The 23,189-nt window shown below is 40.4% G+C and overlaps 1 protein-coding gene across 1 annotated transcript; it reads right to left on the reverse strand.

The window, feature by feature from the left end:
- Positions 1-646: 646 nt before the first annotated feature.
- On the reverse strand, positions 647-22,937 carry fah (fumarylacetoacetate hydrolase (fumarylacetoacetase)). The gene is made up of 14 exons (XM_047804304.1): positions 22,591-22,937; positions 22,389-22,499; positions 21,386-21,507; positions 20,137-20,186; positions 19,160-19,250; positions 12,204-12,301; positions 10,960-11,012; positions 10,679-10,778; positions 9,279-9,409; positions 8,460-8,535; positions 8,310-8,356; positions 2,988-3,089; positions 2,333-2,450; positions 647-2,085 (listed from the first exon to the last, which is right to left on the reverse strand). The coding sequence occupies exons 1-14, from the start codon at positions 22,753-22,755 to the stop codon at positions 2,009-2,011; spliced, it is 1,341 nt and encodes a 446-aa protein (XP_047660260.1). The 5' UTR covers positions 22,756-22,937; the 3' UTR covers positions 647-2,008.
- Between the last annotated feature and the right edge of the window lie 252 nt (positions 22,938-23,189).

Genomic DNA, 23,189 nt, shown 5'->3' on the forward strand with positions numbered 1-23,189 from the left:
TCTAGCATTGCTTGACTGATCCCACCATCTCTCAGGGTACAAGGTTGGCACTCAACGAGGCTCTTCTCTGTTTTGGCATCTAGGTGGTTAAATAAACTTCCCTTAAACAGCTGAGTCACATCTTCAAACAACGTTTGTTTAACATACCTCTTTCTAAAATACTTAAACTAGCACTAACTTATCTTACTTATTTTTTCCTGTAAATTCACGGCATTTGGGAGATACCCTTATCTAAAGTGAGGAAGTCTCCACCAACAAATACATCAATACTGCTCCACTAGGACACAAAATAACGAAACAGTCTAAAAGCTCTGTTGGAAGGAAATATAGCACTATATATTATTTAAAGTCGGACATGCTTACAAGCCACTCTCTTTAATTCCTTATTAAACAAGGCTTTCTAACCTGTATGGCCTTTTGTGCAGTGGGAGCAGAAACTAAACCACAGTTAAAAGATGCAATGAGAGGAATAAAATGATGGTGTGTTTTAAATGCAGCCCTGCGCTGAGATGAAACTGCGATCGCTAGATCATTACAAGTCATTAAACCACAGCAGGTGAATTCAGAGTGCAGACAGGGTAATTTATCAAATGACACAGCTCTTTTACGCCGTGCATGCTGATGGATTAAACACACGCATACAACGTTAACAGGCATCAGTAACTTTAATTACTAGTTTGTGCGTAACAAAAAGAAATAAACAAAACACTGTCTTTGGCAATTAGACTTCACATTGAGAGACATGTAATTCCTTTGCAAAAGTAAATCTTTAAAGAACGTATGCATGAGAGACTATTTTGAAAAACTCTGGAGTTTTACTTAATCAAACTTTTCCTAAAGGCAGAAAAGGTATAACCAGAGAGCACATGCACATTTAGCCAACGTGTTGCACAACATGGAATATTTATTGCATATATTTGTGTTCCTGCCATGCTGAAAAAATCCAGATAGGTCTGACCAACTACCTGTTTCAAAAGACAAGCTGAGTCGTTATTAATCAATCAAGAGCATGAACCAAATTTACTGATCAATGGGTGAGAGTGTGGAGATTAAAAAGCTAAGCCCCAGAACTATAATACTGTCTCACAATACTGCGATTTAAATGACACATTAGACTAACTGAAAAAAGCAAATAATTATTAAAAGAAAGCTGTCTTGACATCTTCCTAATTTGCAGTTGAGGTTGTTGCGGTGTGACTGAGATGTAATTTGCACACATTTATGTGATATTATCTGGGTCTTTATTGTTACATGGTGAAACTAAGAAAAAACACAGAGGTGTTAGACTCTGTGCTCTGCTATCAATTATTAATCAAAAAGCTTTTAGCTTCAATTACAACCTGCTGAAATGGAGAAAGTGTTATTGCTCTCAAGACATAAAACCTTCTGTTAGTTCCTGCAGAATAATATTTAGCTATAAAGCAAACTGGAGCTTACTTTTTTCTTTAATTAAATGTTGAAAAAAATAGGTTGTACCGCATTTCCCATAACAAACTCTTTAACCTTTAATTTTACTCTCTAATTAATTACTTACTGAACTAATTAAAGCAAAGGTCCACACCTGAAACACTAACACTTTAACAGACTCAAAACTTAATTCAATTTTACACTGGTTCATAGATATGAATTTGCCTTTCTGGATTTTCTGTAATAAACAAAAATCAATTAATATCACATTTTGCTTATGTATTTTTTCCCTTAAAAAAAAAAAAAAAAAAAAAGATAAAATGGAATGCTTCTGGTCATGCTCCTATAATTAAACAAAAGTCAATGCTCCTAATCCAATCTCTTTCCATTTCCCTGGCTGTCACACACGATCAATCATAATCCTTTCTGCCCAGAGAAGAACTTTGGCTAAGTGAAACTCCAATGAGCTAATAAAAACAGCTTCATGTACTTCATTAGTTGTCAGTGAAAAGGTCATGAATAATTATACATGACTGATAAGGCATTATGTGGTGCGTAAAGATCCCAGCTAGTTTTGGGAGGGAAGGAGAAGAATGTGAAATCACTGCTGTAGGGCAGGAATGATCTTCCCCTGGCATAATCCGAAACCAACACGGTATCCTTGACCCTCACAGTAGCCTAAAGAAAGAAAAAATAAGAAAAGATCATAATGCTACAAGCATGCAAAGACATTCTAGCCAATTGTGTGCATCCATCTTTGTAGCAACAGGTTGAAGAAGAACCACATAATGGTGTGATGGTCAGGTGCCCACATACCTTCAGCCATATAGTGTAGGTTAAATATTCCTCTCATTATGTGCCTATGGAGTCCTCATAAGGGGATAAAAACATACACAGATACACAAAACAGACTTTTCAGTCCTACCTGTGAGCATGACCTCATCTCCGTCCTTAAGGAATGTCCTCGTCTCTCCTCCGCCCAGATCAATGACCTTTGACCCTCTCCATGAAAGTTCCAACATTGAGCCAAAGCTTGCCGGATCCTACAAACACAAGTCCTGTTAAGTGGGGCGTATTCTGAGATAAGCAGGTGTGTAGCTGAGAGATGAGAGCCATAAGAGAGAGAGAGAGAGAGAGAGAGAGAGAGAGAGAGAGAAAGAGAGAGAGAGAGCGATCTGAAAACAATAGATAACCTCTAAGAACGATCAATATATTGGCTTTTGAGCCGTCTCATGAGAAGCATAACAGCATACCTCAGTACCCTGGTGAATAAGTTAGCTAGCCTCCAATCTCCATGCTAATAAACTAAACTGACAGATTATTCTCTGTTTATTTTGGTAGAATTGTAAAGTATATGGTTTTGGATGCAGCCTGTCAATCACAGTGTGTTTGACTCCTCCCTGTTTTAATTATGTCCTATATTGTTACTAACATCCAAAAACTTCTAACAAACAGGAAATAACAGAACTACAGAAATCAAAAGTAACACACACACACACAAACACACACACACACACACACACACACACACACACACACACACACACACACACACACACACACACACACAAAACACTGACCGGTCCGCTTATGGTGCCTGATGCCAGCAGGTCTCCAGGTCTGACGTTACAGCCGTTCACCGTGTGATGCGCTAACTGCTGCTTCATGGTCCAGTACATGTACTGAGAATATAAACAATACATACCTTAAACATATGATAGTTATTTAAAAATCATTTCATTTTAACACAATATTTTTTTTCAAGCGTAAAATCTGACTAAAACAATGCCCGTGATTATCACAAAGAAAAAGAACTGCACATTTCTCAGTCTGTTATCTAGTTAAGGACTTAATGAGAATGTACTTGTATGATCACAGTGAGGAATGATTATTTCTTCTGAATAACCTTTATATGTTTAGCTATTTCTTCTCATTCACCTTTCTTAATAACCTTCCTTTAGGCCGATTTGCAGCGTTCTCATACTCATTAATGCTGGGCAAAGATAAGCACAGACAAAAGCATTGGTAGATTCATTTATACATCCTCTTAATTGTACCCTTGCACTGAATTTCTGTAAGCTCTCAGACTAAAGCCCAACATATCAGCAACGAGAACATGATTTTTAGTATCCTTTCCATTTTAAGTTAATATTCATGATACTTTTTATCATTTTCCATTTCCATACCAGAATTTTTTTTTTGTTTTTTTTTTTTGTTTGTTAATGTGGCACTTTCAGGTAACTGAAGATATTGACTTTAAAACTGCAGGAGGCACAGATTTTGAATTGCACAGAATAATTATCACCTTTTTTTGTTGCTGACATGAGTACAACCTAATATTTACACCACAGAGAAAAGCAATTTAATGAAAAACAATTCTATCCATTCTTATAAGACACCTCACAGTAGTCATGTTGCATTTGACAGTACTTTTGAAACAGCCTGTAATTGAACATCAATCCACTTGTAGCTGCATTACAATGCACAGCTTTGGGAAGTGGTAGCTCAGCTGTTGGCACATTGCTCTGAAGATTGTGAGTTCAAAACCACCAAGCTGCCACTGATGGGCCTCTTAGCAAGGCCCTTAACTCTTAACTGCTCAACTGTGTAAATGAGATAAATGTAAGCCTGTTTGGAAAAGGGTGTCTGCCAAATGCCAAAAATGTACAGCACAGTTCAATATGTGGAAACAGTTTGATTTAACATAGAGATCATATATATATATATATATATATATATATATATATATATATATATATATATATATATATATATATATATATAATAAGACTGACAGGCACAATGGCCACACCTCCAACATTTGGACAAGGATATGTCCACAAAAACCTTACTGAGCCTGACAAAGAGTCTAATACCTCTTTCAGTTGAACTGACAAGCACAGAGGCCACACCTCCATCAGTACACCTGACAAGCACAGAAGCCACACCTCCTTCAGTAGAACTGACAAGCAGAGGCCACACCTCCTTCAGTAGAACTGACAAGCACAGAAGCCACACTTCCTTCAGTAGAACTGACAAGCACAGAAGCCACACCTCCTTCAGTAGAACTGACAAGCACAGAGGCCACACCTCCTTCAGTAGAACTGACAAGCAGAGACCACACCTCCATCAGTAGACCTGACAAACACAGAGGCCACACCTCCTTCAGTAGAACTGACAAGCAGAGGCCACACCTCCTTCAGTAGAACTGACAAGCAGAGGCCACACCTCCATCAGTAGACCTGACAAACACAGAGGCCACACCTCCTTCAGTAGAACTGACAAGCAGAGGCCACACCTCCTTCAGTAGAACTGACAAGCACAGAAGCCACACCTCCTTCAGTAGAACTGACAAGCAGAGACCACACCTCCATCAGTAGACCTGACAAGCACAGAAGACACACCTCCTTCAGTAGAACTGACAAGCAGAGGCCACACCTCCTTCAGTAGAACTGACAAGAACCGTGGCTGTCACCATAGAAAACAAGTAACAACAAATGCACATACACACAAATGCAGCACACACTCTGTGTGTCAGACTGAACTGCAACACACATACTGTCACTTAGAAACCAGGATATAATGACAAAGAATAATCACATGGCCTTCACAAAGCTAAATTCCAGATATACCCTTTTCACTGAGCAAACATTTCAAGACCTGCTCAAATAGCTTTGCTCAAAGGGAGTTCCAAAAGTCTACACAGTACACAGACAGAAATATCCATAAATAACCCGAGACTGTGGTTGAGACACAAACTGATATCAGACTTGTAAGAAAAATAAGGATTCTGGTTGTTCTTGGTGTCAAGATGGAGAGGTTTTTATTTGCAGTATTACAGTTGTAGAAGTACCTTTGGGTCAGTGCATCCCAAACATTAAAAAATTAAATCTGAAATTCTGTTTGAATCATGACATCAAGCTTTTAATGTAAATGAGGTTACACTCTTTATGTTAATGAGAGTCTGAAACTACTTTTTCTGTGACGGTTCCAATGACCCACTGCTCTTCCCATACTATAATCAATCTAGGTGATAAATCACTACGTGTTAAAGGTTGGAGAAAACAGTTGTTAATGCTGTCCTGAAACAGCTGCATTATATTATACTAGTTAAATCACTTGGGGGATATGATATTTAAGCTTGGGCTGTAATTTCTTATGTGCCTTATGTGCTGCGCAGCACAGGCATACAGTATGTTCCGACAATGCTGACTGAACTATCGTCACTATTCTACACTCCATGACATTCCACTTGCATTACTGCACACTGTGTACTGAGTCTTACAGGTACACTGTGTATATTGTGTTATGTGATTACTGCACAGTCATTGTGTACATTGTGATCTATAAATATATATTTAGTCCTGTGCAGAAAATGCACCCATGTGGTTAAATGTTCAAAATCAGATCAAATCTAACATTCTACAAACATTTCCATAGAACTGAGAATTTTGTGTCAACATTATAGCAATGTTTAAATGTGTTACATAAATGTATTCTTTAAACACGGGCCGAACATGACTGAAAGATCCTAGAAGAAGAAGAACAACAACAAGAACAACAAAATGTCTTGCTGACCTAAAAGGATTGTTTTTGGGATCATTTATGGTTCCAGAATGGAACATGATCTGTTTCTGATGAGGTTATAGTTGTTTTTAGACTGTGTTGCGTGCTGGGATATAATGTGGTATGGGTGAATGGCATGCACACTGTCTGTCTGTTTTTCATGTGCAGCACATCCGCTTTTCCAGTGCACTCATGCCTTTCTTTCTTCTTTCTTACTCCTGTAGCATGAAATCTTGGTGAGCTCTCCTCTCTCTCTCTCTCTCTCTCTCTCTCTCTCTCTCTCTCTCTCTCTCTCTCTCTCTCTCTCTGTCTGTCTTTCAAATCAGTTCGACAATGATTTATTGGAATGACTGTCAGTTCACAGGTTAAGGTTAATAATAGATTATATAAGATTAATTATAGGTTAATATAACAAAGTTGAAAATACAGATATTGATCATAAAAGACCAGTAGCAAAAGATAAAGAATAACAAAGAAAAAGGGGAATAATTTGAATAATTGTCATTGTTGTCTGTCTTTCAGCTGCTCCCTGTTTGTGGTCACCATAGCAGATCACGTGGAACGGCATATTAGATTTTGAAGACTTTTTTGACACAACCCTCCTATTTTATCCTGGCTTGGGACTGGGACTGAGAGTTAACCCTTCAGGGGTTGGGTTAGCTTCCTGGCCGGGATTTGAACCTGGCCCATGACAATGAGCATGCCACCAGGAGGCTTAATAAATTACTAAAAAATAATTTGCAAAATCTGGCTATATATATATATATATATATATATATATATATATATATATATATATATATATATATATATATATATATATAGTATGTGGAAGTTTATATTTTAGTGAACTCCTACAATTTAATCATGATCCTGTATATTATTTAGTAGAATGTATTTCCAAATTGAAGTGTATTTGGGGCAAAGGCAGCCCTGTTGCCACGACTCACAGTTATTAAATAAAAGCCTTCACAGCAGAACACCCTGACTAAGCAACAGCAGACCATCTACTGTGCTTATCAGGACTGTATTACAGAGTTTGTATCCGTTTTAAACTCACAACCCCATCTCAAAAACAATCTCTTGCTAAATAACCAGGACCAAAGGGACCGACAGTCGAGTATTACAAAGGTTTCTGGCTCTGGCTCTTTTTTCAACTGAACAATAGGTGGGCTGTTGGTGAGTCTCAGGAGATCTGGGATTTTAGATCCCAAACTTCCTGAAAATAGTCTTGGCAACCGTATTGCATCCCATACGCCTCCAATTTTTAAGGCTTTGTGTAGACAAACACTTTTATATACCTTTTCTATAACTTTTATATTCTAGATCTAGAAAAGACACTTGAAAGAACTGATATAGAAATATATCTTTAAAAAATTCTTAAGACTTTTTCCTTGGCCCAAAATTTGTCCCAATCCATCCATTTGAAGAATTGTTCGTTCTAAGCGGTGTCACAGGGAGCCTGGAGCTTTTCCCAGGGAACATGGGGCACAGGGCAGGGACACATGGGATAAGATACCAGTCCACTGCAGGGCAAAAACGAACACACTCTCACACTATGGACAATTTAGAGATGCCTACAATGCATATCTTTGTACTAGTCGAGGCAACAGTGTAACTAGAGCAAACACCTGAAGTGTGGAGAAAACATGCAAACTCTGTACACAGGATGAAGGAAATCAAATCCCAGAAGAAAACATGTTTTGTTTATTGCTGTCATGATGTGAGAATAAAACGGACCCAAACGCAGGATGGCAAAAATAACAGGGTTTAATAACGAAAAAACATGACACATAACGCAGACTAGACCAAACAAAGACAACAGTTGATTCCGTGCTGCACAGTTAAATACAAAAAGACAATGAGACACGATTGGGAACAGGTGTGAAGACAGGGAGGGACAGACGAAGGCGGGGCAGGAACACGTGACGAGGAACGTAAACAAAAGGCACATGTCCAACAGTCCAGGCTGAGTCCTGACAATTTCGTTTGCCTGATGATTTGGATCTGTGCTGTGTGTTCATTAAACTGTCCAAACCTGCACATCTGTCTCGGAGTCTTTCTCCTGACAGGTCTATTTAAGTAGAGCTCTTTACTTAGTCAGTGCTCAGTCTTGTGTCAGCCTTGCTACAAGTTGGTGGTCAGTTCTTAGAAGGTTAAGACCTCTGGTACTTTGCCTAGGTAATATCTCTCTTGATAATATTTTTGGGCTCTCTAGCAAACACTTGAGCCTTATGCTCTTAGTGCAAATGGTCCAAGGGCCAAAAAGGGTTTTAAATATTTTTTTTTTATTAAAAAAGCATATAAACAGAGTAATAAAAAAAGAATAACTTTACCTTAAAGTTAGACTTGCAGATGGTGGCTGCCTCACTCATGCCCTCACCTGATAATAGGTTAGTAAAATTTAGCATGGAAACATTATGGTACTTGCCCAGGTTTATTTATCATGAATGGTTTGTTGTCCTGAATAAACTTTTATTGCTCACCTTTAATGGAGACAAAGAGGTTAATGTTGAATGTGTATGGGTCCGGTTGGCAAAGGTACGGTAGTGGCTCTGGGTCCTAAAACAAGCGTATGTACTACAGTGAGATACAGCACAATCAAACAGCAAACACTTATTAAAGGAAACATTTCAGCTTATTCAAATGTAAGTGTAACAGGATCTATATCTCAGAAATGTATATATTATTATACAGTTATATTATACAAAGCTACTGTTCAATATAGATTTCAAATTAAAGTGGGGAAAAAGAAGAAAGGGAAACAGACAGATGAGAGGACAAAAATATGACAGAAGACAGGAAACATGGAAACATGGACTACAGCAAATAAAGGAGTAGAAAAAATATTTTGGACAGAAGATCGGAAAAAGAGAAGGATAGGGAAGAGATGGATAGACATGGAGAGATGTATAGAAAGAAGGAGCATAGGATAAAATATGTGAATAAACAGTGTGGTGGAGGCAAGGAAGCTTGTTTAGAAGGGAATAGTTAAGAAATTAAGCAGAGTTAATGGAGATATGGATAAATGACTGATATGTTTGTATGGGCATGTGGTAGCTTAGTGGTTAAGGTGTTGGGCTATCAATTGGAAGGTTGTGAGTTCAATCCCAGGCTTCTGCTAAATACTGGGAATGTAAATGTAAATGTATAAATTCAATGCATATGATAGATGCTACACTTTATCAAACTTAATAAGAAAACACTGCATAAGCAAAAACTGTATAACACAAGCAGTGTGTGACTAATAACACAAATAACACAAGCAGGGTGTGACTAGACATATCCAGCTCAATCCAACTTACCTGCACTGTGTTAGGCTCCACAAAGGGCAGCAGAGCCTCCATAGGAACAACCCAGGGTGAGATGGTGGTCCCAAAATTTTTCCCCAGAAAAGGACCTAATGGCACATACTCCCATGCTTGGATATCTCTCGCTGTGTGTGAGAGAGAGAGAGACAGAGAGAGAGAGAGAGAGAGAGAGAGAGAGAGAGAGAGAGAGAGAGAGAGAGATGGTCAGTCCATAAATATATGGAGGCAGTGAGCATCAGAAGTAGGAAGGAAAACTATGGAATATAGTCATGGATATAGTTATAGCTAAATACGGAATTTAGATGGATAGATGAATGGACAAAATGATTTTAGGAAGAAAATTAATAAAATAACTATAAAGACAATTAGAATGCTGAGAAACCCGACATGGACAGAAGAATGACAAAGAAAAAGAAAAGGGAAGAACGTAACTCTTAAATGAGGACAAAAAGAAACAACATTTTTAGGCCACTAGTATCCTGTGCCATATCCTTGTATGAGATTAATTGAGTCTGGTGTGTTAAAGCATGAAATATGTTACCGTGTGCTGTGCAGGGAGGCTAATGGAGCAAGACTGTAGGTATCCTCTAAAGCATCCAAACATCTAAATGAACTAACATTGTGTGAATGTTTGGACTCAGCTTTATTCAGTCTGCTGTGGACAGAAGCCAAGCAATCAGAAATGTGATGCTCCATAGAGCCTGGTGTCTGTCTCATAAAAAAGCAATATGGGTTGCTGTATGCTGTAGAAGGTACCTCGGTCGACTCAGCGGCTAACAGTGTGACAGAATAATAAAGGAAATTGATAGCAGTGTTTACTCTAGATGGCTGTTTTGCCATGACCAGGAAACACCGCTAAATCAAGCCCATGTCAGTGCCAACTTAGATGGTCTCTAACTTTTACAAAAGAAGGAGACCATGTCTATACTCCAGGTGCCAACTTGAGGTGACATTCAGTTTCCTCTTCTGTGTGGTTCACCTGAAGGCAAGAGGATTAATGAAGGCAAAAAAAAAAAATAAAAAATACTATTCTGGTGTGAACTAGCCACTTTAATAGGAACACTTGCAAACCACATCAGGTTCCACTCCTGCTACTGTGCTCACCATGAGTGGGTATCTGAGCCACTGTAGCCTTCCTGTCAGCATGAACTAGTTTGATCATTCTTCTCTGACCTCTCAAGTATACAAGGTGTATACTACCTTGTAGCTACACTTATTGGTCTTTTAGCCCATGTACAGCTACAATGTAGGTCACTGTGTATGTATACAGGTCGTGTTGTTGCCCATCTGTTACTAATACAATGATGCAAGTTAATGGAAAGGGACAGGATAGGTGTGCTTAATAACCTGGGGATGTTATTATAGTGAGGAAGATGCTGAAATTTGCTACTCACCACTCCAGTCGTTCATCAGCACCATACCAAAGATGTGTTCATGTGCTTTGTCTATAGGAATCGGCTCTCCCAGTTTGTTCCCAGGACCCACAAAGAAAGCCTACGAAACACACACACACAAACACACACAGAGTAGTGTTGCTTTAAAAAGTGTTGATGCTTAGTCTTTTTGATTACTATACCAAATTGTAAGAGTGTCATCCCGACAGAAAAATTAGTCATGTATTATTCACTAAGTACCCAAGTCAAACCGGAGCAACCTGGAGCAAAAGAACTCTCACCATTTCCAGCTCAATGTCTAGCTGCTTTGATGGCCCAAACACCGGCGGCTTGGCTGAAAAACAGACAAGAAAAATAGAAAGAGAAAGAAAAAACTGTAACATTTCCCTCAGTTGTTAGCTTGGTTGAGTAAATCTCCTGTGCATTAAAGGTTATCGCTGGATCTCGGTGCTCCGCTCAATCACCCTGAAGGGTCAGTATTCCTCTGACCAGCACAATGGACAGGATAACAAAAATGATCAAAAGCAAGTATTATGATATGTAATGAATCAAATACTATCAGAAAGAGTACATTTCCTTTTGACTTTTGAGAACAGTCAGTGTCTCTGGGCTGCAGTCTGACTACACTGTGACAATTGCAATTAATATCTATTGATGTAGCTGCTGCTCAACCGTGCTGCATCAGAGAAGCTAAAATCAGATGAGTTATCATTACTACAGTCACCTTTATTCATTAGCACTTCATCGCATCCAGTTAAATGGCAATCAAATCTTAAGAATGCATTTTTAAATATAAAGCTGTTTAAGAGCCACTCAACTGATCAAAACACCTGGCAAACACATGCAAATACTGTATTATATATATATATATATTTCTTCTTCATATTTTCTTAAAATGAGCAGAGGCAAAGATTTACCCTGAACAGTCTGTATACTCTTAAACAAACACATATATATATATATATATATGTGAAGAAAATGTGAAGAAGAAACAGATGTTGTATGTCATAGGTTTATAGTTTATTCTGCCTATATACTACTACATCTCGGACTGTTATTACATTAAAATATCATTACTGCATCGGTTTCTATGCCAAAGTATAAACTTCATGACGACAGTCTGTGATGAATATTAATTAGCTTACCTTACCTTAGAATTAACTGAAAAATAGCCTAATATTTGAAAGTGAGTGAGTGTGTGTTAGAACTGTACTGTACGATCTGGAGGAAATGCTTTACAGAAATGTGCTACACATACTGTGGTACACTTTGATTGTCCTCATGCTCATAAAAGATCGTCCCGGTCGGCCAGATAACTTTCAGGTGTTTGAGACTAGAAGGATTTGTTTCTTGTAGTCATCCACAGATTTTGTTAAAATTTGTCTGGAAAATACTAGTTTTATAGTATTGCCAAATTCTATGAATATCGTGATACATGATGGTTATGATATATGATATACTGGGCAGCATACTGCATGTTTATGTGTGTGTGTGTGTGTGTGTGTGTGTGTGTGGTGGTGGTTACCTGGGTCTGGCCTCATCTGGCCTTGAGGTCTTCTGATTGGTGTTCCTGAGACAACCACAGACGAAGCTCTGCCATGATAGCCAACCGGCAGCTTTAACCTGAGGAGCAGAAACAGCATCACTGAATCCTTCCATCCATCCTTCCAATATTCCTTCTCTCTTTATCTGTTTCAATTGCCAGAGGCTGTAGGGATTTGCCAGAATATCTAAGAACACTATCAACAGTGAAGGAAGGAGTGCAATGTGACTGGACTTCCAGAGATTATGAGAAGACAAAACGGATTACAGGCGTCATCAGTGATCGCAAATGATCGCAAGTTACCTAGTAAGAACAAACCCACGAGGACTCGAAAACAGAAAGTAAGAGTATGAGATATTCTCTGTACTTGCTTAAGCACTAGCAATTTCCAGCTTCATGAACCAGGAACACAGATATGACAATACGAATTATTTAGCTAGCTAAATTTGTGACAGCAGGTTATTGCTACTTATTTATAGCTAGATAACATAATATAGAAGAATCTAAGAATAAATACCAGTTAAGCTTTGCTGTAAATGTGGAAATATTTCAAACTGATCATATAAAGCACTGAAAGCATAGCGTGTCCCACCTGTCACTGTTATACTGGAGTGTCATGGCCACTTGTACATGATTGAACCTGGACAGTGTAAAAGCAAGTACACAAAAAGAACAAATATCTATCGGCATACTGAGAAACACCTTGCCTTTTTCCAACCTAATGAAACACTGCACTGTACCTGAGGGTGCCACAGTGGATGCTGAAAAGACCAAAATTAGTTCAATAACCTTTGTTCCCGCATCACTCTATAATTCTGCTCTGTTTACATCAAATAACTGCAAAAGAGCTCTGGGGCATGTAAATAACAGCAAAATGTGTAGCACTTTTCCTGGGTATGAGTCACAGCAGGGTGACAGTTTGTCACAGCAGTGAAAATGTGAGAGTAAATTATTTGGAACACACACACACACACACACACACACACACACACACACACACACACACACACACACACACACACACACACAAGGCTGCAAGGATGTTTGAAATCTTTGAAGTGTCATGAAAACAACTCTCAAAAGTTAGACATTTTCTTACAAAGCCCAATACTATAGTAGCCCCAAATGTTATGAGGAAAAAAAATCATTATTTAAAGCTTAACAATAGTAACAATAATTATTATTCTGCATGATTCAGTTGAAGCTGTTACATGTGGTGATATGTAAAGGCAGGATGTGCTGTGGAAGATCAACTGCTTGTTATTAAGAGCAATCCATGGATCACTGTCAAATCCATTGCAGAGTTAAAGCACATAAAGGCAACACCACAACCAGAGGAATCTATGATCAGAGACGCCATGCTCAAAGCCAGGAAGTAACTAGGAAACAGGGGAAACAGGAAGTTCTAGAAACAGAGGAGTTGAATCGACGAGTATTTACAATAAAGCAAAGACACTAAAGACAATAAAGCAAAGCGTATAAATAGTAAAACTAAGCAAACTAAAGATAGAACAGGTGAGAATCGTGATACAACAGTGAGATAAACCCGTGACAAGACAGAGGCAGAGACAAAGATGGAATGAAAGCAATAAAACACATGGCATAACACAATATGAACAAAACATTAACAGGAACTCAAAACAAAGCATTAACTGCCGTGCTCAGGAGCATGCCAAATGCAGAGAGGTGGGATTTTTCTGGCCCAAAAATCATCCGTTGCAGTCAATTCAATTCAGTTCCATTTTTTGTTTATGGCTTTTAACAATAGTCACTTTGCCATAAAGCAGCTGTACAGAAATATATAAATTTATATAAATATAAAAAAACCTCTTATGAAGAATATTAAAGCAAGGTCCGTGACGTCGCATGCCGCAACCGGGGCCCCACCCTGGAGCCAGGCCCGGGGTTGGGGCTCGCATGCGAGCGCCTGGTGGCCAGGTCTTACCCCACGGGGCCCGGCCGGGCTCAGCCCGAAGGAGCGACGTGGGGCCCACCACCTGCAGGAGAAACCGTAAGGGGCGGGTGCAATGTGGATTGGGTGGCAGTCGAAGGCGGGAGCCTTGGCGACCCAATCTCTGGACACGGAATCTGACTCTAGGGACATGGAATGTCACCACGCTGGGGGGGAAGGAGCCTGAGCTGGTGCGGGAGGTTGAGAGATACCGACTAGAGATAGTTGGGCTCACCTCCTCACACAGCTTGGGCTCTGGAACCCAACTCCTCGAGAGAGGCTGGACTCTCTACTACTCTGGAGTTGCCCACGGTGAGAGGCGGCGGGCTGGTGTGGGCTTGCTCATAGCCCCCCAGCTCAGCAGCCATGTGTTGGAGTTTACCCCGGTGAACGAGAGGGTCGTTTCCCTGCGTCTTCGGGTCGGGGAGAGGTCTCTCACTGTTATTTGTGCTTATGGGCCAAATGGCAGTGTGGAGTACCCGGCCTTCTTAGCATCTCTGGGAGGGGTGCTAGAAAGTGCCCCGACTGGGGACTCCGTCGTTCTACTGGGGGACTTCAATGCTCACGTGGGCAGCGACAGTGACACCTGGAGGGGCGTGATTGGGAGGAACGGCCCCCCCAACCTGAACCCGAGTGGTGTTCTGTTATTGGACTTCTGTGCTAGTCACAGTTTGTCCATAACGAACACCATGTTCAAGCATAAGGGTGTCCATCAGTACACATGGCACAAGGACACCCTAGGTCGGAAGTCAATGATCGACTTTGTGGTTGTTTCATCTGACCTCCGGCCGTATGTCTTGGACACTCGGGTAAAGAGAGGGGCGGAGCTGTCAACTGATCACCACCTGGTGGTGAGTTGGGTTCGATGGCAGTTCGACAGACTTGGCAGACCCAAACGTACTGTGAGGGTCCGCTGGGAACGTTTGGCAGAGTCTCCTGTCAGAGAGATCTTCAACTCTCACCTCCGGCAGAGCTTCAACCAGATCCCGAGGGAGGCGGGAGACATTGAGTTTGAGTGGACCATGTTCTCCACCTCCATTGTCGATGCAGCCGCACGGAACTGTGGCCGTAAGGTCTCCGGTGCCTGTTGTGGTGGCAATCCCCGAACCCAGTGGTGGACCCTGGAAGTAAGGGATGCCGTCAAGCTGAAGAAGGAGTCCTATCGAGCCTGGTTGGCTCGGGGGACTCCGGAGGCAGCTGATAGGTACCGGAGGGCCAAGCGAGCTTCAGCCCGGGTGGTTGCAGAGGCAAAAACTAGTGCCTGGGAGGAGTTCGGTGAGGCCATGGAGAAGGACTATCGGTTGGCCTCGAAAAAATTCTGGCAAACCGTCCGGCATCTCAGGAGGGGGAAGGGCTGCCCTTTGTCACTGGTCCTGTTCATTATTTATATGGACAGGATTTCTAGGTGCAGTCGGGGGCCGGAGAGAGTCCGGTTTGGGGACCACAGGATTTCGTCTCTGCTTTTTGCAGATGATGTTGTCCTGTTGGCTTCTTCAAATCAGGACCTTCAGCATGCACTGGGACGGTCTGAGTGAGCCCTTTGTCACCTCCAAGTCCGAGGCCATGGTTCTCAGCCGGAAAAGGGTGGCTTGCCCCCTTGAGGTTGGTGGAGAGTTCCTGCCTCAAGTGGAGGAGTTTAAGTATCTTGGGGTCCTGTTCACGAGTGATGGAAGGATGGAGCGGGAGATCGACAGGCGGATCGGTGTATCTTCTGCTGTGATGCGGTAAATATACTGATCTGTTGTGGTGAAGAAAGAGCTGAGCCGTAAGGCGAAGCTCGCTATTTACCAGTCAATCTACGCTCCTACCCTCACCTATGGTCATGAGCTTTGCGTCATGACTGAAAGGACAAGATCCCGGATACAGGCGGCCGAAATGAGTTTCCTCCGTAGGGTGGCTGGGCGCTCCCTTAGAGATAGGGTGAGGAGCTCAGTCACTCGGGAGGAGCTCAGAGTAGAGCCGCTGCTCCTCCACATCGAGAGGGGTCAGCTGAGGTGGCTCGGGCATCTGTTTCAGATGCCTCCTGGACGCCTCCCTGGGGAGGTGTTCCGGGCATGTCCAACCGGGAGGAGGCCCCAGGGAAGAGCTAGGACACGCTGGAGGGACTATGTCTCTCGGCTGGCCTGGGAACGCCTCGGTATTCCCCCGGAAGAGCTGGAGGAAGTGTCTGGGGAGAGGGGAGTCTGGGTGTCCCTGCTTAGACTGCTGCCCCCGCGACCCGGCCCCGGATAAGCGGTAGAAAATGGATGGATGGATGGATGGATGGATATATAAATTTTAAATAAATATAAGAATATTAAATAAGAATACAATAAATTATGTATCTGTATAGCGCTTTTTGCAATGGTTATTAGCACAAAGCAGGTTTAAAAGAATATTACAATAAAGAATAAAGATAATAAAGTTTCACATTTCAATTTAGATTTATCCCTAAGGAGGAAGCCAGAGCCAACCATGACGAGGGAAAACCTGAGGTGATATGAGATGATACGAGGAAGAAACCAGACTTATTGGAACTCATCATCATCATCATTTGGGTGAAAGGCGATAGTGTGATTATAAATCAGTTTCCTTTTGTAACTGTACACTATATAGTGTATATGATATATAATAGAGTGCAATTGTATCACCAGGACCTCTGAGCAACTTATGAGTGTGAGCATCAGCATAATATCTGAATTCATTATGGTAACATAAATTCTGCAAAACCAACAACAGCAACAGCTATCTAAAGCTCAGATGTTAAGTCAGCATAATAAGATTCTCTACCCAAACACTGAGATAATAAATCAAATAAGATTTTAACTTACTTAAAATTTTGACTTAAATCAAAATTTCTTTTTTTTCTTATGAAGAAACAAAATAACATTGTGAAATAATGAGGACATATCTAAAATAAAGATAAAACAAGATATTATGAATAACTAATAATTTGCTATCTTACAGATTTTTCATCAAAACAACATCTTAAAATAACAAGTTTAAATCAGAGTAATGATAAACCCGTTGACACCTTGCGGTGTTGGCATCTGTAACAAAATGATAGAACTTAGCTATTCTTTTCAGATATAAATATTTATAAAATATGTGATTCATTTTTTTGTTTGTTTGTTTGTTAATTAACTGTTACTTTCCTATATCTGGGACTGTGTGTGAATGACGTTAAAGCAGATAAAAGCCTGAAATGTCTCTGGTCCCATCTAGAGGTTGGATGAGGTAGGACATTGCAAATTGTCATTAATCCGATTCCTTTTTTTCCCAGCAATTTGGGATTTGCTACATAAAACAGTTTAAAACTGGAAGAAGACCTGGTGATTTTTTTTCCTAGACCACAAGATATCTGAAGGTGTGCTGTAGTATATGGTGGCAATGGATTAGCAGAAGACTCTTTAAGACCTGTAAGTGAAGTGTGGCCACTTTTCTTGGACCTAGGTACTAACCACTGCATACCAGAAACAACCCACCTGCTGTTCTAGAGGCGCTATGACCTCAGTTTGGTTCATGCCTCTCCGATCCGTACACTTGCCAATTTTTCCTGCTTCCAGCGCTTCAACTTTGAGAACTGTCTATTTGCTTGCTGCCTAAAATTTATATATATTGCCAATGAGATACATTACATTTACATTACATTTGATTTACTGGGGAGGGATGTGGTAGTGGTTAAAGTTATTGAGTACTTATCAGGAGGGTCACCCCAGGGCCACCAAGCTGCCATTCCTGGGCCCCTGAGCAAGGCCCTTAATGCTCAGCTGTATGAGATAAATGTTAATCACTCTGGATAAGAGCATCTGCATAATGTATTGTAATTTAATGAGATAATCAATGTCATTCACTCATTCACTCATCAGTGGTTTCATTGCTGTGGCTGATCAGCCATATGTACAGTATATCCAATAGGATGCATTACATATCATCAGATAATTAAGAGGGTTTAAATGATCAGACATTGCTTTTTGAAGTTATTCATGTCTGACAGTGTGAGTGCAGGTCAACATTAAAGTGCTTATTAAGAAGGAGCAGCATGTCTCCGGAGAGATGAAATGGATTGGCGATACAGTACTGAATGCATCAATGTGCTAGATCTGGAATTAATCAGTGACATTGCTGAAAGGGAAGCACATCATACAGTATGAAGATCAAACATCTAAGTAACTTATCTGGCTTTTATTTGGTCAGGGTTGCTGTGCCAGAAATGCTTTAAACTCCAACATCCGTGCTGAAAATTTTCAGTGGGTACAAATTTGTTTGCATCTAAGTTAATGAGTTGTTTCTTAGAAGTCTTTCTTGTTTGCTTAGTAGCCATGCTTGATTAACATTGCCAACGTAGTCCTGGATGTTAAGCAGGTGTAGACAGAACTACGGGACATAACAGGGCCATCAGGTTACTGCTACATTTTACAATATATTAGTTTTGTAAGTATGCATGTATAAATACATTACTCAAAAAGACAACGTAAACAAATGTAATGCTCAGTTCAGCCAAATCTTTTCGTTTCATAATAAAAGTAATGAGAAAAAAGTTGATCCATGTTGTACACCTCACTGACATATTTTTTTATCCACTGAATTTTTCCTCATTTGCTGTCGTTTTTAAAGGGAAAGTTGAGTTTTTATTTACTATTTTTGAATACTTCCATATATTCATTTAATATCCAACATGTTTTTGGAGGTCTGTATTTGCTTTTAGTGTGAAGAGTTCACCTGCTGTAACATAAAAACATAAAAAGTTTCCTCATGGGATCAATAAAGTTGATGTGTCTGTGTTTGCTTGTCTATTTATCTATCTATGGTGGTCATGTGGTATGTGGTAGCTCAGTGGTTAAGGTTGGGCTACTGATCAGAAGGTCATGGGTTCAAACCCCAGGTCCACCAAGCTACCACTGCTGGGCCCCTGAGCAAGGTCCTTAACCTTCAGTTGCTCAGTTGTAAGTCACTCTGGATAAGGGTGTCTGCTAAATGACGTAAATGTTATCAGCATGTTACACACCAGTTTGGCATCAGTGCGTTCTCTTTGCCCCGGAACATGATCCCAACATTAGTGGCATGGTCTCTGGATGAGTAGAAGTCAGTGTAATCACCTGAGAAATAAAAAAAGATGGAAAAAAAGGAATGTTGACTGAACTACTCAAGTTTAAACAAAAAATGTGACATGGTTGACTTTTCTGGTATTTAACAGACACCCTTATTCAGAGTGACTTACACTTGCACAGCCAAATGTTAAAAGTTGACATGAAATCAACCCAATTTGTCTTATGTAAGAAGGAAGTCACATAAGGAAAGGACACATACTGAAAATGAGGTCTGGGTATAGTGCCCCCGTGTGGTGAACTGATGGCTGTGATATGGTTGTACATTCACACATCACATAGACACCAGCCTTGTATTTAAAATTTCACCTAATTACAACAGAATAACAAAGTCTTGTTATTGTATCTGATGGTGTCAGAATTTTGTGCTAAAGCTCCCATCATCTCATTTTAATCACGCTTTGGCAAATTTAACACCAACTGCAAAAAATAAAAAATAAATAACAATAAATTAGGTGGGATTTGCTGTTGTTTTATCACCAGTTCTGAATTTCCTTTTTTTTTGCCATCTGGCCAATTCAGGTTAGGCAGGACTGTATTTTATGGTAGTGTCAAGGCTACAAATCAGACTGAGTTCCCCTTTGATCCAACCACATAAATTAAAGTGACTTATTTTCTGCTATCATGCAATGTTACAGTATATGTAGCATATAGAGCCAGTCAAGCGTCTTGGCGCAGTGACTACCAGTGGGAGTGAAGACAGTAAGGCACACGTGACCCGCGGTGAAGAGATTGTTGTCCCAGTTATGGGAATAAAAGTACAAACATCATTGACAACTTTGCTGAAAGGATCAAAAGGTGATTAAACGAAGGCAGGAGAGACAGTGTTATGCAGTCTAGCTGTCTCAGAGACACAGAGATTTTGCTTAGCACTCACCAATCTCAGCAGGAAGATGCATCATTGCCGTGCTCTGATCAACAAAAGCTCTGGAAAGAAGAAGCAAAGAATTAAAGGTTCTGTGGTCATGTACACAAAAACATGTTAATAGATCACCTAAATAACACTAAATATCCTATATTCATTCATTCATTTTCTACCGCTTTATCCGAACTACCTCGGGTCACGGGGAGCCTGTGCCTATCTCAGGCGTCATCGGGCATCGAGGCAGGATACACCCTGGATGGAGTGCCAACCCATCGCAGGGCACACACACTCTCATTCACTCACGCAATCACACACTACAGACAATTTTCCAGAGATGCCAATCAACCTACCATGCATGTCTTTGGACCGAGGGAGGAAACCGGAGTACCCGGAGGAAACCCCCGAGGCAGGGGGAGAACATGCAAACTCCGCACACACAAGGCGGAGGCGGGAATCGAACCCCGACCCTGGAGGTGTGAGGCGAACGTGCTACCCACTAAGCCACCGTGCCCCCCCTAAATATCCTATAGATTTTTCCTAATATTACAATTATAATTATGGCCCCAAATGTAACTACACCAGGGATGCATCACTTTTTTATTAACATCAAATCTCATTATTTGCATTCATTAAAATGTTTTTTTTTGCACAATTCTAGCCAAAATAAAGAACTTTAAGCATGAACATCTTGACTACTCTGACTTATGTATGCACACATAGAAAATGGCTGGTGTGTCTATCTATCTATCTATCTATCTATCTATCTATCTATCTATCTATCTATCTATCTATCTATTAAATATAGATTTTTAAATATATCTTTTCTGAATTATTATTCACTGTAGTTACTTGTTGGATTCACCCAGTTTCTCCAGTTAACAATTGTCCCTCAGGTATGGAACATGCACATGGACGGTCCTCATAAGATATTAAGCCAGACTGTATGTTTATAATCACACCCTCCAGTGTCACCCAAATGAGGATGGGTTTCCCCTTTGAGTCTGGTTCCTCTCAAGGTTTCTTCCTTTACCATTCATGTGGTTTTTACTTGCCACAGTTGCCGCAGTCACCTATCTAATATTAATCTTGAATTTTGTACTCTATTATTCTTATTATTCTTTATATTAACCTTTTCTTCTATGTTTATGTTCTATAAAGCTGCTTTGAGACAACGTCAATTGTAAGAAGCGCTATACAAACAAATTTGAATTGAATTGAATTAATGCAAAAGTGTGTATTTGTGAGTGTGTGTGTTTTTTACCTGCCCCTGAGGTCGTGATTGTCTTTCAGTGTCGGCACGTCCGCGCGCAGCAGTGTCTGTAAGAGCGCGCGAGTCTCTCTCCATGCACCCGAACCCAGGGCCATGAACGCATTAAGAGAAGGCTAACACACACACACACACACACACACACACACACACACACACACACAAATACATACATACACACGCACGCACACACACACACATAAAGAACAGCTTTAGTACACTTTGACACACACACATAAAGAACAGCTTTAGTACACTTTGACACACACACATAAAGAACAGCTTTAGTACACTTTGACACACACACACATAAAGAACAGCTTTAGTACACTTTGACACACACACATAAAGAACAGCTTTAGTACACTTTGACACACACACATAAAGAACAGCTTTAGTACACTTTGACACACACACATAAAGAACAGCTTTAGTACACTTTGACACACACACATAAAGAACAGCTTTAGTACACTTTGACACACACACACATAAAGAACAGCTTTAGTACACTTTGACACACACACATAAAGAACAGATTTAGTACACTTTGACACACACACATAAAGAACAGATTTAGTACACTTTGACACACACACATAAAGAACAGCTTTAGTACACTTTGACACACACACATAAAGGACAGATTTAGTACACTTTGACACACACACATAAAGAACAGCTTTAGTACACTTTGACACACACACATAAAGAACAGCTTTAGTACACTTTGACACACACACACATAAAGAACAGCTTTAGTACACTTTGACACACACACATAAAGAACAGATTTAGTACACTTTGACACACACACATAAAGAACAGATTTAGTACACTTTGACACACACACATAAAGAACAGCTTTAGTACACTTTGACACACACACATAAAGGACAGATTTAGTACACTTTGACACACACACATAAAGAACAGCTTTAGTACACTTTGACATTACATCCAACATGCGCGGTCAAAACAGTAAAATAAATCCCACCTGATCAAAAACATGCTGGTGCTGAGAGAGTTCTGGTCCAGTGAAGAGATGTTTAATGACGCTCAAGTCCAGGATCTGATCTCCAATAGCAACTCCGACTCTCCGCCGAGCCTCAACATCCAACATCCAGCATCAGTTAAACAACACGGAGCAGATGCAGAAATGCAGAACTTAAGAATATAAATATTTATTGATTACTTACATTGTCCAGGGTTGAGAAAACTCCGTAAGGGAGGTTGTGGAAAGAAAAGTCAGAGTTTTCATCTACTTTAATGAAAGACATACTGGATCTACAGTTCAGCTCGTGAGGACTTTTCGAAGTAAGCAGCAACGTTAATAAATATATCCAGATGTTACCAGATGCCATATGAACATTCCGCCTCCTCAAACGCAAAGGTTGCCAGGTTTGATTTTTACAATTTTTCAGACTAGCCACAATTGAAAACGCATATACGATGCAAATTAAACCGTGAAAGAAATATAGAATAATCAAATATACACACACCAGCCCAAGGATATTTTAATATCCAGAAGGTGTTGAGCAAAAATACGTAGGAAGCTGTAGTGTCCAGCAATCTGGCAACCCAGAGCGTACTGAGAGTGAAAGGCCAATCACAGCCTCCCTCGCGCATCCTCCCTACTCCAATTGCGCTCATTGATTGGATGAAACCAAATGACTCCAGACTGCATACACAAGGGCGCTCCATGAAGTGTGACATAATGCCTTGTGCACCCTATGTAGTGAACCATGTACACAAACCTGAGCCGTTTGGGATTCAGCCTCTATTTCAAACCATTGCA

This window comes from Tachysurus fulvidraco, chromosome 2 (assembly GCF_022655615.1).
Source record: "Tachysurus fulvidraco isolate hzauxx_2018 chromosome 2, HZAU_PFXX_2.0, whole genome shotgun sequence".
NCBI lineage: Eukaryota > Metazoa > Chordata > Actinopteri > Siluriformes > Bagridae > Tachysurus > Tachysurus fulvidraco.